The sequence below is a fragment of the Halichoerus grypus genome, chromosome 11, assembly GCF_964656455.1.
Source record: "Halichoerus grypus chromosome 11, mHalGry1.hap1.1, whole genome shotgun sequence".
In the NCBI taxonomy this organism is placed as follows: Eukaryota; Metazoa; Chordata; class Mammalia; order Carnivora; family Phocidae; genus Halichoerus; species Halichoerus grypus.
In genome coordinates this window covers 32618-47982 of record NC_135722.1, presented here as the reverse complement: position 1 = coordinate 47982, position 15365 = coordinate 32618, and the positions used below count along the sequence as shown (strand labels likewise).

General features: G+C 59.8%; 3 protein-coding genes across 5 annotated transcripts; 1 reads left to right on the top strand and 2 right to left on the bottom strand.

The window, feature by feature from the left end:
• Positions 1-860: 860 nt before the first annotated feature.
• On the top strand, positions 861-5358 carry BET1L (Bet1 golgi vesicular membrane trafficking protein like). Of its 2 annotated transcripts, none has more exons than XM_036066839.2 (4): positions 861-1007; positions 2104-2195; positions 2470-2526; positions 2672-5358. In XM_036066839.2, exons 1-4 carry the CDS (start codon positions 989-991, stop codon positions 2837-2839), a joined length of 336 nt encoding a protein of 111 aa, XP_035922732.1. In that variant the 5' UTR covers positions 861-988; the 3' UTR covers positions 2840-5358. The 2 variants fall into 2 exon arrangements, with proteins under 2 accessions (XP_035922732.1, XP_035922731.1); XM_036066838.2 differs by lacking the exon at positions 861-1007 and adding an exon at positions 1040-1304.
• Positions 5359-6686: 1328 nt separating this feature from the next.
• CIMAP1A (ciliary microtubule associated protein 1A) lies at positions 6687-9985 on the bottom strand. 2 transcript variants are annotated; one of them, XM_036066835.2, is made up of 6 exons: positions 9877-9985; positions 9221-9421; positions 8697-8798; positions 8383-8504; positions 7461-7601; positions 6687-6852 (listed from the first exon to the last, which is right to left on the bottom strand). In XM_036066835.2, exons 1-6 carry the CDS (start codon positions 9983-9985, stop codon positions 6763-6765), a joined length of 765 nt encoding a protein of 254 aa, XP_035922728.1. In that variant the 3' UTR covers positions 6687-6762. The 2 variants fall into 2 exon arrangements, with proteins under 2 accessions (XP_035922728.1, XP_035922729.1); XM_036066836.2 differs by lacking the exon at positions 7461-7601.
• Positions 9986-11567: 1582 nt separating this feature from the next.
• On the bottom strand, positions 11568-13011 carry SCGB1C1 (secretoglobin family 1C member 1). Its single transcript, XM_036066840.2, has 3 exons — positions 12957-13011; positions 12127-12326; positions 11568-11684 (listed from the first exon to the last, which is right to left on the bottom strand). The coding sequence occupies exons 1-3, from the start codon at positions 13009-13011 to the stop codon at positions 11652-11654; spliced, it is 288 nt and encodes a 95-aa protein (XP_035922733.1). The 3' UTR covers positions 11568-11651.
• Positions 13012-15365: the final 2354 nt, after the last annotated feature.

Sequence of the window (15365 nt, the reverse complement as noted above, 5' to 3'; positions counted from 1 at the left end):
GAGTGCCTACTGAATGCTAGGTCCCTGCTTTCGTAGAGCTTGTGTTCCAAAAGTGAAGACAAGGAAAAACGGACAAATAAGACGGCTTGAGGCAGTCATAGCGCTGTGATTAGAAAAGAAAAGGGGCCTGGTGGGCTGCAGAGGGATCTGAGGAAGTGCCATTTTTGCTGAGACTGGACGGTAAAAAGTGATCTGGGGGAAGGTCGTTCAAAGGAAAAGGCGCGGCCAGTGCAAAGATGGGAACGGCCGCGGTGGGAGAAAACAGACATCCTCGGAGCTTAAAGAAAGGGGAGAGTGGGGAAGGGTCAGGATGAAGTCAAAGCCTGATCGTGTGTAACCCACATACAGTGTGGCCTGGACTCAGTTTCCTCTTCTGAAAGGCAGAGGTGATGCACGTTCCCGTTTCAGGGTGTTGTCGGAGGACTAAACGACACGCAGCAAGTGCTCCAGTACGCTGGGTCGGTATCCACTGTGCATCAAGCCTTTGTTGAACGTCCCCTCCCATTCCCAGTGCCCAGCTGCGGCGGCGAGAAGCACTGGCTCCTACTGTCCCTGCTACCCCCACACTCCCGCCCCTCGTTCTGGCCACGTTTTCCTTCAGAATGCTTTACCGCTGCATCTTCTGCAGCGCTCGCCCGTTCCAGGCACTGGTCTCCACCTTGTCCCACAAGCAGTAACTGGGGCCCGTCGCGCCCCCTTCCAGCCTCTCTCGCGGGAGGAAGGGCCTGGGAGCGCTCCCCAGGTAGGACCTGACCCCGCCTTCGGCGCGATTGGCCGCTAGAAGTGTCTGTCCTGCCGTCATTGGCAGGGACAGCCCTAACGGCCCGCCCCCTCCCGCCGTCCGGAAGTGAAACCGACCTCGGCCGGAAGTCGGCGGGCCCGAGCGGAAGAGGCGGGGACGGAGGGTCTTCCCTGCGACTGTGCCACGTCCGCCGAGGTTGCGGCCGCGCGGCTGACGGAGGCCGGGGCCGGGGCTGGGCCGGGCGCGATGGCTGACTGGGCTCGGGGTGAGCGCGAGGGAGCGAGCCGGATGGCGGCGTGGCCGGCCGTCGCCGATGGGGCTGCCCGCAGGAGACGCTGCCGGCGGGCGGAGCCGGGCTGCCCGCGCCAGGGCGGGGTCGCGGGGGCCCTCCGAGGTCGTTCTGCCTGGGGCCTCCGGCGGGTCCACAGGTCCCGGAAGCTAGCGCTGCGGGAGGGGGCTTTACGTCCTCTGAGAGCCCCTGTTCTCACCCGGGAAGTGGGCTGCTGATGCCGGTGTCGCTGGGCTCTTCTGACTTAAGGAATGAACGAACGTGAAGTGGTTGGTAGGATGTTAACATCCCTTCCTTTGGGGTGTGTACCCATCAGTGATTCGTAGGGCTGTGCCCCGGTTGGATCCGTCCCGTTGAGGCGTCCGGCCCGCGGGGGGAGGTGGTTCTGACCCACCTGATGTCACAGAAATTCGGAATCACCTGGTCTACTGCTAGTCACGTGTCAGGTCTCAGCATGGATCGTGCTCTGGGGGCCGTGTAAGGTGTGGGGTGCAGAGGTGAGCAGACCTAGATCGACCTCAGCCCCTATTTTTGGGTGTTGCGGAACTCTGCTCAGTTGTTTTGTCCTTGGTTACTTGTCAGCTGTTCAGGACCCAGTTCACAGGTCGTCCCTGCAGGGGCCTTTTTGCCCCGCCCCCCCCCCCCCCCCCCCCCCCCCGTGCCCTTCCTAAATCGTATGTCCCTACCAGAATTAATTGTTTTTCTGAGGACAGGTCCCATGTATCCTGATGACATCTGTGGAGGGATCGTACAGGTTCTATCACAATATCAGAAAGTGCTGGTAGGACTGAACCCTTTGGGGTGCCTGTCCATTCTGGCTGGGGTATGTTCACAGGACAGGTGCTCACATGGCAAGTGCTCACACAGGCTGCCTGTCATGTGTGAAGTCCATGCGGCTGACCCTGGCTTAGGGTTGGACCTGCTTAGCAGACGTGAGCCCAGTCCCCTGAGACTTCCAGCTTGTCCGGATAGAATTGGAGTGAGAGCCCTGAGGCCACAAAGGGCTGATGTGCAGGGATCAAGGGCAGTGCTCACAGGTAGATGCACCCCCTCAGACTCTCCCTTCTCACAGCTCAGAGCCCCGCCGCTGTGGAGGAGATTCTAGACCGGGAGAATAAGCAGATGGCCGACAGCTTGGCTTCCAAGGTCACCAGGCTCAAATCGGTCAGTGGTGGTCCTCCCTTCATCTCTACCTGGCACTCTGGAGTGGGGACCAGAGGGAGGGTAGAGGCTGGGAAGGGTTTCAGGTTGTTCCCATCTTCCCTGTCTCATCCATGGCAGCACTCGTGTGTGAGGCGCAGGTGACACCTGGATCTGATCTCTGCTGGTGGCACTATGCCTGGCAGTTGTTGGCAGGGTCTTCTGGTCTCCTGGGGGGTCAAGTGCCATCCAGTGTGTCTTCTCTGGCTTGACCTTGCCCCCTCTGTGTCCTGACCAGCTGGCCCTGGACATCGATAGGGACGCAGAAGACCAGAACCGGTACCTGGACAGCATGGTAAGGGTCTGCAGTGTGCGCGGGCATCGCGGTCAGCTCTGCCCCACGCTGCCTGTTGTGCAGGCCCCCGGTGTTGCTTGTGGCACCTGCGTGGCAGTCGTGGAGGTGCTGCCCCTGTGTGACCTTGCTGGGATTCCTCCCTCAGGACTCGGATTTCACAAGCATGACAGGCCTGCTCACGGGGAGCGTGAAGCGCTTTTCCACAATGGCGAGGTCTGGGCGAGACAACCGGAAGCTTCTTTGTGGTATGGCCGTGGGCCTGATCGTGGCCTTCTTCATTCTCTCCTATCTCCTGTCAAGGGCAAGGACATGAGCCACTAGGAGCTGACTTCTGTGGGGCCTGGGGCAACCAGGGTCTTCCCCTGCCTGGTGTCCTAGGCTCCAGAGGACCTACCTGCAAAATACTCCTTTGAAATGATGATCGTGGCTTAGGAATTTTCTTCCTCTGTGACTGGCGTTCATGGCTGCCTCTGACCGAGTGAGCTCATATTGGCTGGTCCCATGTGTGTAAGGGTCTCTTTCCCTTGGGGAAACCAAGGCCCAGGCCCTGTGCTACTCTGGGTACTAGAGGCTCTGGCAGAGCCAGGTGTGAGCAGAGCCTCTGGAAATCCTGGACATGGCTACCTGTGGCCAGCAGCCCTTCCCTTGTCCCTTGGGGCTCTGACGTCTCAAGGCTCTGCCCTATCCATGTCTCTGGATAAGGCCACGTCTGATGCCCCAGGTGCCTGGAGCTGACATGGGAAGGGGGTTTGGCTGTGAAGTTTGAGCACCATCTCCTCAGCTCAGAGATTGCAGCTGCTCTTGGCTAGGGCTGCTGAGTATGGGCAGATGAGCCTCGCCTGCCCTCCAGACCCTCGGGGAAGGGCAGGGTATTGTGGATGAAGAAGTGGACCGCAACCTTGGCTGGAGGCATTGGGCCCTGATCCTTTTGGATCTCACAGTCTTGTATCCAGGAGCAGAAACTCCTGTTTTCTCAGGATTCAAGATCTAGCCAACACCAAAGATGTATTTCTGGGAGACCAGACCTCTAGAAGCAGTTCCATCTGGCGTTTCAGAGTTAGGCGGAATGTGTGTTGGGGAGGCGCCTTCTGTGGGTCAAGACAGGAGGCTTCCCTACAAGGACTCTCTTCATAGGACCCATGGGTCACTTCCTGAGGGTCACCAGGCAGCTTCCCCTCCACCATGTGAGGCCCTTCAACAGTGAGTATTCCCTTCCTAAGGGAACTCTTAGTCGTCCCTTCATCCCCAGCCTCTGCAGACTGCCCTCCGTGCCCGCCTCTCCCTGGGCCCTCACCGCCCACTTGGCCAGCCCCATGTTCACACAAACCAAAGCACAGGCCCAGCTGGGCCAGCGGCTTCTCACCCCACGGTGAGGTGTCGGCACCCTCATTGTGCATGAATACGTGTAAGAAACGGTTCGTCAGCTGTGTCCTTCCCCATCCTTGTTCCTGTCTTCTGCCAGCCCAGTCGCTCCCGCTTACTCCCAGAGGACTGTTGGCTCTGCCCCACACTGTGCTGTGCAGGCCCCTGGTGTGACTCACACACACTGACCGCACATCGGCTCCGGTCTCCGACTGGTCACCTCTCCTTCAGCACTGCTGCTGTGCCCTGTTCTCCCCTCTGCGTCCCTTGTCTGTCCAGCAGGCCCGGCCCCTCCTCACATGGTCACTGTAGCACTCTTCTCGCATTGGATCTGCTGGGCTGCTCAGCCTCCTGGAGGAGGGGGAACCTACCTTCCTACTTCTGAGTGCTCTGTTCTGACTTGCCCCTACCCCTCCAGAGGCTAGTTTCTTATCCAGGGAGGTCCGCTTACCTGCCTCCCTGTCTGTGGGGCTTTGGTGTTTCCCCTGACTCCTTGACATTCCTTCTCAGGCCCCCACGGTCCTGCTTCCCTCCCCGGTCCCCATGCACTATGGCTTTGAGTTAGCCATCTCATGTTAAATCTTGCGACGGGGGCATGTCCACTGGTCACCAAGCTTACTAGACCTGTGTAGTGTCTCCGTCTGGTGGCATTGCAGATGGACCCACACCCTGCATCCCCCCTGGGCCTGTGGTGCTGACCTCTTCCTGAGAACATGGCTCAGTTGTGGGAGCTGCACCACACTACGGATTCGATGCAGGCTGGTTTAGATTTTGTGTTTCGGGTAGTCTTTTTTTTTTTTTTTTAAAGATTTTTAATTTATTTATTTGACAGAGAGAAACACAGAGAGAGAGGGAACACAAGCAGCGGGAGTGGGAGAGGGAGAAGCAGGCTTCCTGCAGAGCAGGGAGCCCGATGTGGGGCTCGATCCCAGGACCCTGAGGTCATGACCTGAGCCGAAGGCAGACGCTTAACGACTGAGCCACCCAGGCGCCCCGAGCCACCCAGGCGCCCCAGTTTCGGGTAGTCTTGATGAGTGCTTTCTGCTGTCCCCCTGAGACCTCAAGCCGCAACGTTCTCTCCTAAAGCCCCCATCTCTGCCTCCCCGCCTCCGCTTCATAGCTCTTTGTGGCCCTTCCAGCTATTTTGGGGTCTGGGTTTTAGTTAACCTTCTGGTTTACCATTTTGTTTCTCATTGCACTGGGATGGATTCCATGGGGGGCATGGCAGCTCTGCTGCTGACCTGTCAGAGCCTTTGCCCTCCTCCTGCCCCGCCGCGGGCACTCAGCACCTACTCCTGTGCGTAAGTGCGGTTTGCTGACGTTGGTCCCTGAAACCACTAAAACAAAAAGGACGTGGGGACCTGACCTGTGCCAAGTGAGGAGACGCTGCCAGGCTTTATCCCACAATTCAAGAACAAGGCATTTAACAATAAAGATTTGGAATAAACAGCTTCATGACGAAGTAAACAATCTCTGGTGTCGTCATTTTCTTGGGTGCTTGAGGGTTTCATCTGGAGCTGACCCTGGTCCCCAGACTGGCCATGGACGCTGGTGTTCTGGACCCTACTTCCTTCCCTCTCTGGTTCTGTCACGTCTCTGCACCCTTCCTCACTTCTCCCTCCCACCCCCGGCGGGTGGTCTCTGTCAAGTTTCTGTAACCACCCCTAAGGGTTAAATGAATAGACGTGAGGCACGCAGAACACAGCCTCGTGGTCCCAGCTGAGTGAGGGTCAGCGGCCATACTGTACTTCGTACTACTACAGCTGGTGGGCTTGCAGGGATGACCCTCAGGGCCACCCACCCTGCGGGCTTCCCAGCAACCTTTCCCCAGGGCTGAGGTGAAATCCACACTCCACTCTTCAAGGCCTGGCCGTGGACTCCAGGCAGCCTCTGGAAATGCCTGTCTTTGGCCTTACTCAGATGCCCCCTTCCTGGCCCACGTCCTTGTGCTTCCTGTGTTGCCTTTGCTGTTAACAGATCACCTTAAAAAACTTAGTCACAATTAGAATAATTTATGTGTTACGGTCAGTGTGGTGTGGTTCGAGACCAGCATGGTGGGGACGGCCCCCTGCCTAGAACGGGCCTTGGCTGGCAGACCTGAGCCTGGGGCTGCTGACACCTGAAGGCTTGGTCACGTGCCTGCGGCTGGTGCTGCTGTGCTTCCTGCCTGGATGCTGATGTGGCCTCACCCGGTGCTGGGCTCACACCACGGTGGCTGGTGTTGGAATGAGCAAAGGGACGGGGTTGTCTAGCTCCACAAAGGAGCTGTTTCCTTTGTATGTTGTATGGCCTGGCCTCAGGGGTCATGCAGTATCACCTTACTGAGGGTGGTCACAGGTTCTAGTCCAGATTCAAGGGGAGGGGCACAGACCTCATGGGGGAGAGTCAGTCACACAGGGACAAGACTATGGAAGGGGACGGATGCTGGTGTGACCATTTTTGGAGTGTACAACGGAATGTGAAGTGCAGGGCCCAAGGCGGAGTTAGGAGGGCGGGCATGGCAGGGTGTCCAAGGGTCCCAAGCCCCACTCTCTGCTCAGACCCCAGGCCCTGGAAACCAGGATAGGACCCAACCACCTAGGCAGGAGCCCCTTTCTGGGAAAGCTTGATTCTACTGCCAAGACAAACTCATTACTAATGCAATCTGTGATTTATTAAATATCTGGGCACAGCAGGAAACGAGATTAGCAAATGGGAAAGCATCATAGAAAAAATAACTGGCCACAACTGTCCAAACAAGTATGCTCTGCCCTGCAGGGCCAGGCTGGCCACAGCCCAGCTGGTGGAGATGTCCCGAGCCCACGACCCAGGGCATCTGTTGTGGAAGCATGATGTGCAGAGGCTCTGGGTGACAGGGTAGGGTGGGGGCCAGGGCTACTCTACATCCACCACCAGGGGTGTCATGTAGTCGGAATGTTTGATGCCAAATGTGACGACGGGGGCGCAGGGCTTGGTCACTGTCACCTGGGAGAGGAGAGGCTGTGAGAAGAGCTGGCACCCCTGCCCTGCCCGACGGGCTCTGCCCTCCCGGGGGCCAGAGCTGCTGACAGTGGCTTCCCCATGCCTCCTGAAGCTGGGCCAGGCTGACAGGCAGCAAGACCACGCTGCCAGGTTAGACACAGGCCCGTGTGTGGTGAGTGCCCTACACACTAACTGTCACCGGTTTCTGGGGAGGCAGAACCTGCCAGCTGGGGCAATGGATGTGCCACGAATGCCTAGCATGCTAGGGGTGCATGGCCACTGTGACCCTCACAGGCCCTTCCCCACCACACCCACTCTGGGCTTGCTCCCCAGCTACTCCTCTGGCCTGTGCCCGCCCCCCGCCCCGGCTCTGCCCCTGCCAACCCCACCTCCCTGGGATGTGCCCCCAATAACTCAACCACTCTGGCCTGTGGTCCCTGCTCCCCAGGCTGTGCCCCCCCACCCACTCTGGGTGGTGCCCCTGCTACCCTTCCCCACTGGGTCGTGACCACCCCCACCTCCTCTGGGCCATGTCATCCCCATCCCCACTCCCTCCTCACTGTAACCCCCCACCCCTCACCCCACCCCTCTGGGCCCTGCTCTTCCTAGACCTTCTCAGGACTGTGGGCTCCTGGTCCTGGCTTGAGGGTCTTGTCCCCTGGGGGCTCCACCCGGGCTGCCATGGTGTACTGTGGAGCCTTGAACTTCGTCACCTGCACATCTGTCTGGCGGTAGGCTGCAGGACCTGGGGTCTAGGAGGCAAAAGAGGCTCAGACAACCTCAGCTGTCAGGGCATGTGACTCCAAAGGATAGGGGGCCAGCATCGGGCAGTGGATTTCAAGCTTGAGCCACTGTGTGTCTGTGTGTCAGGGGTCCCTTTTGTCCCCAGACAGTAGTCGCACTGTGGGGATGACCTTCTCTGTGCGGGACATCGCCCTTCTACAGCAGCCTCGCTCTGGCAATGACACGCAGTGTGTGCCAGTCCCAGGCTTGTCCCTTTGGTGTGTGCTGGAGAGGCCCCTTTCCAGCTGGGACTCTGTCCTGTGGGACTTGATGGCGGTGGGATGGGCGGACAAGGTCAGCGGTGCTGTGACGCCACCTTGGCATTCTCCCCAGGCTCCTCAAGCTCCCGGGCATGTGCCCACCTCAGGGCCTTTGCACTGGCTATTTCTGCAGCTGGAACCCTCCTCCCCCAAATATCTCACAGCTTTTCTTCTTCTTCCCATCTTCCTGCAGGCCACTTTATCAAAGGCTGCTCCTTGCCCTCCCCGCAGCATTCTATAAAGCCCCTTCCCTGCTCAGCACTGTTGCTGTCTGCATCTTTGTCCATTGTCTGCCCCTCTTCACCCCTAGACTGTAACCTTGTGTGTGTGTGTGTGGGGGGGTGCAGGGTGGTCCCAGGCATGTGGCAGGCACCCAGAGGATGAAGAGCTGACAGGCTTCAGTCTGGTGGCACCGGGGTCTGGGGGAAGGGGCCAGACGGGCCACCTCTGGGGGATGAACAGTGCTGCGCCCTGGCAGGGGGACCCTTGCCTTGTGCAGGTCGTCACTGAAGCTGCCCAGCTTGCTGCGACCCTTGATGGAGAAGGAGGGCTGGGAGGCCTTGCCGACAGTGTGGGGCCCCATTACCACAGGCAACATGTAGGCGGCAGGGCCTGCGGGGTGCATGGGCATTGAGTCTCAGGCTGGACAGAATCCTGCATCCAGAGTCTCGGATGGCTCCTTCCCTGGGGCTTTCCCCTTCCAGGAGAGCAGCCATCGGGCTGCCCTGTCTCCCCCACCTCCCCCACCGCCCACGTCAGGATCCCCAACCCGGTCGGATGGTGGCTGTCAGGGCTGCTGCACACCTGGCGTGCTGTCCACTCGAAAGGCCTTGGTCCGGGCAGAGATGGAGTGGCTGGGTGCCGAGTCAAACACGTATTTGGTAGATTTCTCTGGAAAGTAGTCACCTGGCTCGGGAAAGGAGTGGAGGGTGTGCTGGGAGGGAAAGGACCATGCAGACAGGCTGCTGGCCCTGCTCAGAGGGTCAAGGAAAACCCCCAACACTGCAGGTCAGGGCTTCCAGACCCCAATACAGATGGTGACTGAGATTGGTCAGGGGGTGTCCGGGGACTGCAGGAATCGGGGGGACAGGTGCAGCTTTGGAGGAGGAAGGGCAGGCTCTGATGTAGGCCTGGTGCAGGGACGCAGGCCAAGAAAAGTTCAGGTCAGAGTCGGGCCTGAGGGTCTCCAAGGCTGCTTTGGGCCTGATGGCGCCCCTTGTGAGGAAAATGAAGGGATGGGAGGCCCAGGACGCCTGTGTACCTTGACAGGACACGCAGTAACCATCAGCAGGGCTGGGCAGGGCTGCGGGTGGGCCAGAGTCACTTACCAGGGCCAGGGGTCATGATGGTCTTGGTGTGATAGCGCCCCAGGATGGAGTAGGCGGGGCCGAGGTCCTTGCCAGTCCTCAGTATCTTGGGCTTCACACTGTAGCGGGGCCCTGGGGAGCAGTTCTCTGCCAGGAGCATGGGGGCCCCCCGGAAACTGTAGGCTGGTGCACGCAGCTTGGTGGGTGTGTGCTTCACAAAGCCTGTGGGGCAGGGCCTCTGAGCATCCTGGAGCCAGACACCATCCTTCTCCCCACCCTATTGTCCCCAGAGGGGTTCATGGGCTGGGAGTCAGGGATGAGCCCTCAGCCTCCCCAGCCCTATCCCACACACCCACCCCTCAGACCCCCTCCTAGACTGTCCCTAGACTCTCCCCAGGCCTGCCCTAGCCTCATTCCAGGCACTCCCCCAGATCCCCCCAAATCCTCCCCAGACCCATCCCAGGCCCCCCAGGGCCAGCCCATGTACCCCCAGACCCTCTTCAGGCCTCCTCAGTGCCCGCCCCATGCCCTCCCCAGACCCCCATCAGACCCTCTCCAGGTCCTCCCCAGGCTCAGACCAGGCCCCCTCCCCAAACCTCCCCAGGCCCATCCCAAGCCCACCTCAGACCTGGCTCCTATCCCCACCCCAGCCCCATTCCAGGCTCCCAGGCACTTACCCGTGGTGGGTGGAATCAGGTACTTGGGTCCTGGGCTGCTGTAGAGGGCCATGATGGGCCCCCGGGGGCGATGGGGCCTCCAGGTGCCCACCCATACTTCCTCTGCCATGGCTGGCTCTGTCCATGGATGGGAGGTTGACCAGGTGCTGGGAAGACCCAACTCCTCACCCCATCCCTGCTTTGTCCCCACTGATGGGCAGAACTTCAGGCCACAGTCTCCTCAGTGAGGTCTTGAGCTGGGGCCCAGACTTACAGAACTTCTGCTTGGAGTAGTGGGCTTGCTCTGCCCCCACCAACCCCAAGAGGAGGAGCTCCAGACACTCGTGTACATGCCCAGAAGGGCTGTCTCTTCCAGCCCTCACAGACCACCCCTCCCTGGCTCTAAGGGGGTTCTGGGCAGGTTTCTCCTACTCAGAGGACCCTAGGCACTACTGGGCAAGGAGCGGTGGGCAAAGGTGGGAAACTTCTTGGCTGAGACTGTGCCATGGGGTGGGGGGTGGGGGGCAGGCCGCTCCAGAGGGGCCCTCACCTCTTTGGTCCGGGAGCTGCGCTCAGAGCAACCTATGGACCAAGCCTCCTCAGAGGCGGTCCCGTCACTCCGGCCTCAGTGCCAGGGAGTTCCCGAAAAAGGGGCATGGAGAGGTAAGCCTCTCTCTCTCTCTCCTCTCCCCAGGGGGCTTGGAGAATTGGGGAGGGGCCCTAGCCCCCAAGCTCTAGAATGTGGCTCTGTGGGACAGCAGGTTCTAGATCACTATGTGTGATGGAGACAATGGTCTCTGCCCAGGGAACCCCCACCCTCACCACGCATGGTTCAGGTCGGGACTTTGCTCTGCTCCTCATTGCAATGGGTGGGGCAGGGGCTCGGAGGGCAGGAAAAGGGACAGCAAGGTTCTGTACTGGACAAGGAGGCCGTGGGGCCCAGAACTGGAGTGGCGGGGGACCGAAAGTTGTGAGGGGCAGAGAAAAACCTAGTCAGCCCTGCCCCCAGTGAAGACCACTGATCTGGGGGAACTGAGACACAGGAAGGCTCCAGCAGTTGAGATCCTGGGATCCAAGGTGAGGGTTGGGGAGTTGGGGTGGGGAGCTGATGCTCTCCTGTGGAACCTTTCTCAGACCCTGCTCTCCCTCCTGGGCCACTGCTGGCTGTGCCCACCCCTCAGAGCATGGGTGTCCTCAAGAGCAGGTGCACTCTCTTCTTGACTTTGTCAAGGTTCCTCTTGAGGCTACGGCTCAGGTCTGCATTTCTTCCAGGTAGACTCTTTTCTTGGGTGACTTTGGGGAGATTGCTTTCAACCCCTGGACCTGTGCCATAGTGTATATTTATTATCTCGGAATGACAGCCTTCAGATGCAGAGCGCCCCCAGCCTGACCTCCCAGTGTTGGCCATGTCCTCTGCCTGGGGCACTTTGTCCCTGCCTGCTCTGAGTCACTGCTCCTGCGCCCCACCACTGCCTCTGCAGGCCTTCCTGTGTCCACCCACCTGCCTGTCTGTCTTGCTCCGTCCACATGGGTATCTGGTGGGTCTGCCCTCTGTGTGGGGCTACTTCTATGTGCATGCTCTGTGGATGTGACTCTGTGTATGTGAATCTCCATGTGCATGTAGTTGTGCCCTGAGTGTGGGGAGAGAGAGGAGCCAGAACGGGAGCTGCAGGAGGCTTTATTGATTGAACAGTTTTAGGATACATTCACACGTGGGGAAGTGGTAATGGGGCGGCGTGGCCATGGCTGCTTGTGTAGCTGGTCCTGTGGCTGCTTGGAGCCATGACTGGGGTCTGCTAGGCATCATCTTCACTGCCCAGCACTTGCACCTGGAAGGCAGACAGGTGTGGGCCCAGAGGGGTCCTATCCTTGGTGACCAATAACTAGAAAGCCCCATTTCCATTGGGCAGGCAGATCCAGGCCAGCCCCTGGGGGACAGTAGGCTCTAGCACGTTTCGGCCAGTCCTCTCCTAGCAGCTGGGGAAGTGGTGTGTGCACCTGCGTGGATGTGTGCGTGCACTTGTATGCAGGTGTTCCTATGCATGTATGTATGTGTAGGGGAGGCTAAGGGTGCTCTGTGGGGAGTGAGGTCTGGGATATCCACTTCTGCTGACTGCGGCAGGTCGGCTGTCTGTAGGGGTGGTAGGCTGCATTGCGGGGATAATCAGGAGCCATGGCATTTGGTGGAGGGCCAGTAGGGCAGAGCCGTGGGTCCTGCTGCGTCTGCAGGCATTTAGGGAATTGGGTGCCCCCACCCCCCAGCCACAGTACCAGCAGCTTGACCAGCTCCGCCTTGTGCATGGGCTGTAGGCCGTCTACGCAGGACTTGAGCTCAGTCAGTGCTGCTTTGGCATCTGCATTGACGTTGTACTTGCCCAGGGGCCCCTCGTATAGCTCCTCTGGGGACCCCACCAGCAGCGTTTGCAGGAATTCCATGAAAAACTCACTGCTGTCCTCCCCGGTGGCCAGCCCTGTGTGGTGGGAGCAGGATGACACCAGGACAGGAGGATTGCATTCCAGCCCATGACCCCGGACTTCCCAGCACTCCAGCCTCGGCATCCAGACCTTCTGCATCAACTCCCATCTCACCTGCCCCTCACCTCCCATCGTGCCTGCACGATGATTACCCAGCCTCTCCTCCCCCAGATCTTCCTCCCTAACACCCCCCAACACTACCTGCCCACAGACTCCTCCTGTCACCCGTAACCCCCCTCCCTCCCGCCACTCTGGGTTTCCTGGCATCTCTAGGGCAGGAGTCAGACCCCTAAAGAAGCTGGAATTTCCCCTCCATGCGAGGTTGGCTGACATGGGGCTTGGAGGGTTGGGCTCAGGCTGGGCTGGGTTGGTGACATCGGGTTTGGTGACGCTAGGGCTGGGGAGATGTTGGGGCTGGGCTGGGTGGGGGTGGGGCTGGGTGGGGACTGGGGTCGACGGGGGCGTCAGGGTCATTGCCCACATCTGTGTTCTGTGGTGGAGGCCAGTCGGCACCTCACCGGCTGCCGCCCATCACTGTGAGGGGCCTAGTGCCTGGGTTTTCAGCTCCCCAGGTCCCCATCCATCCCCCAAACAGGGACCCTGCTGAGAGAAGCACAGAGACTCACCGCAGGAGCAGAGCAGGGTGAGGGCCCCCAGCAGGAGGGTGCTGCTCCCCTTCATGGCAGATGGCAGAGGTCCCTCAGGAGCTGCCCCGGCAGGCTTTATGCCTCAGAGGTGGCACCCGGCCTGGGGGCGGGGCCAACCTGCCCATCAAGACCTTGGCAGGGAAAGCATAGGTTGGGCAGTGGGGGGTGGGGGGTGAGGGGTGTGTCCTCACCCCAGGCTCCTGGGGCAGGTGGGGGGGCAAGCAGCAAGAGGCTTGGGGCACTGTGTGAGGGGTGGTCTGCACATGGTTTTGGGTTGAGTGGACGTGGGAGAGGGTGAGATGTGAGGTCAGTGGGGAAGAACAGTGGGGGCCAGGACACCACTGGCCTCTGGCCATGCCTGCTTTGTGGCTGAGAGTGGTAGGCTCTGGGGTTGGGCTCAGGCCTTTCTTTTGTGGGGGGATCCTCCCTCTGCTCAACATGCCTGAGGGTCTCCACTGGGGCAGGTGTGGGGCTTCCTGGGCCTGTGGATCTGGGTAGTGGGAGATGGGCCCAGTGCTGCAGGAGGCCAAAGTGGACAGAAGGGTCCAGGGGGAGGAGGTGGGCCTCAGAGAGACTGAGGGGCCAGGAGCCAGGCCACCCCTGGGGCCTGGTGGAATTGTCCCACCCCTGCAGGAAGCGAGGAGGGGCCACAGTCTGAGACACAGCTTCCTTCTGCAGCAAGGCCGGCCCCGGGAAGTCTAGGGTCTGGCGAAGATGTTAGAATGGAGATAGGGGGCTGAGACACCTGGGTTCCCAACCAGACCTGCCCAGGAGCAGCCATTCCTGTGTGGGACCCGGCCCCTCTCCTGTTCCCTGCTGCCATCTGGTGGCTGAGGGTGTCCTCAGGGTGCTCGTGAGGGCCCAGGGCTTTTAGCCCTTGGCCAGCCTTAGGGGCTCCTCAGTCAGCATTTGGGGATGGTTTCCACCTTCCCCAAACTGCTCTGGCTTGATTACTATGGTGTCTTTGTCACCCTTTGTCACCCTGTCCCTCACTCGTCTCTAGCTGGCCCTGAGTCTGTCACAGACAGCAGACCCTTGTCCTGTTCTCAACCACTCAGGTGCCTGTTTACAATGAGTATTCTGCAATTCTCTTTGCTAACATGCAGTAAGATCCAGAGATGGTATATCCTGCTCACACACAGAATTCCAAGAATACAGGACAGAGAATGTGTGCCCAGATCACCTGTAACACAACAGTGTGGCTGCATTAGTGAGACTGTACTTGAGGCCACGTGGAGCCCCTGTCCCCAAAGGCCCCAGGGGTCATGGGTTCTGGGATGGCCCCAGCCTCCCCCTTTGCTCTGATGCACCCATCACCTTCTTTACTGAACTAGATTATTGAAGTACGGTCGACACAAATTGTTACATTAGCTTCAGGAGTGCAACTTAGTGACTCCACAATTCTGTACCGTACTCAGCCCTCCCCACGAGGAGTGTAGCAACCGTCTGTCCCCGTACAAAGTTACTGCCACGTCACTGACTCATTCCCTATGCTGTGCCCGTCACCATCCTTCACCCGTCGGTCTCTGGCCGCCTGTTGCATCACCTGGGCAGATGTCTACAAATGCCAGCCCCAGGCTCCCGCGTAGCTCAGAAGCAGTGTTCCCGGGGGTTCGGCCTGGACATCTGTTGGTCTGAATCCCTCCCGATGATTCCGACAGTCAGGGCTGGCCCTACTGCAGACCAGCCTGCCCAGCTCTTCTCCTCCTCCTCCGTTTTCCTACCATATCTCCAGAGCGCTGTCACTGCTGGAGGTGGACTGGGTGCCCCCTTGGCTGCGTTTGGGTTGTGGCTTTTCTTCTTCTCCAAACCGCAGCCCCTGGAAGCGCAAGCTATTAGCGGTTGCCCTGCAACCCTTCCCGGGCACCGTCTGAGACACGCTCTCCAACTACCTCACAGCTGAGGGGTAGAGTCAGGCCTCCTCCGCTGACGACTCCGGTTACCAATTGTGATGACTTTGCTCGCACATACCCAATCCACCTCAGGTTCTGACCCCTCCCCCGGCCACCTCACCTTCACCTGCTGCAGTCGGCCACTGCCAGGGCCGCGTCCTGGTCTCCCCAGCACCAATGGCTGCACTCCCCCGTTTCTAGTTCGGGCGAGCCTCTCGTGCCCAGCAGGTACTCAGGGAGCACCCTGGCTGACTGTCACGGTCCCCATGCACTTCCCGGCCCTGGCTTTACTGCACCATCGTGACAAGGCACCCCTCCCTTGCTCACAGCCGCGCTTCCCGCCCCCTGCCCCCACCCCCAGCACTGGGTGACCCCTGCCCACCCCCTCTCTTCCTCCACCTGCTGCCTCAGCGGATCTCACGTCCAGAACTCACCTTGGGTGCGTCCTTAGTGCTGCTCATGGCTTCCAGGTCTCCAGGGTGGGTGTCCTCACGTC

Excerpts from the sequence above, each read along its gene's own strand:
- BET1L (XM_036066838.2), top strand. The coding sequence starts at position 1,283 with ATGAACGAACGTGAAGTGGTTG. Across the intron at positions 1,305-2,103 it reads GAACGAACGTGAAGTGGTTG|CTCAGAGCCCCGCCGCTGTG; the intron begins GTAGGATGTTAA and ends CCCTTCTCACAG. Across the intron at positions 2,527-2,671 it reads ACCGGTACCTGGACAGCATG|GACTCGGATTTCACAAGCAT; the intron begins GTAAGGGTCTGC and ends TTCCTCCCTCAG.
- CIMAP1A (XM_036066835.2), bottom strand. The coding sequence starts at position 9,985 with ATGGCAGAGGAAGTATGGGTGGGCACCTGGAGGCCCCATCGCCCCCGG. Across the intron at positions 8,799-9,220 it reads CATCATGACCCCTGGCCCTG|GTGACTACTTTCCAGAGAAA; the intron begins GTAAGTGACTCT and ends TTCCCGAGCCAG. Across the intron at positions 6,853-7,460 it reads GAGCCCACAGTCCTGAGAAG|GTGACAGTGACCAAGCCCTG; the intron begins GTCTAGGAAGAG and ends CTCCTCTCCCAG.
- SCGB1C1 (XM_036066840.2), bottom strand. The coding sequence starts at position 13,011 with ATGAAGGGGAGCAGCACCCTCCTGCTGGGGGCCCTCACCCTGCTCTGC. Across the intron at positions 12,327-12,956 it reads CACCCTGCTCTGCTCCTGCG|GGCTGGCCACCGGGGAGGAC; the intron begins GTGAGTCTCTGT and ends CCCACCACACAG. Across the intron at positions 11,685-12,126 it reads CGGAGCTGGTCAAGCTGCTG|GTGCAAGTGCTGGGCAGTGA; the intron begins GTACTGTGGCTG and ends TCTGCCTTCCAG.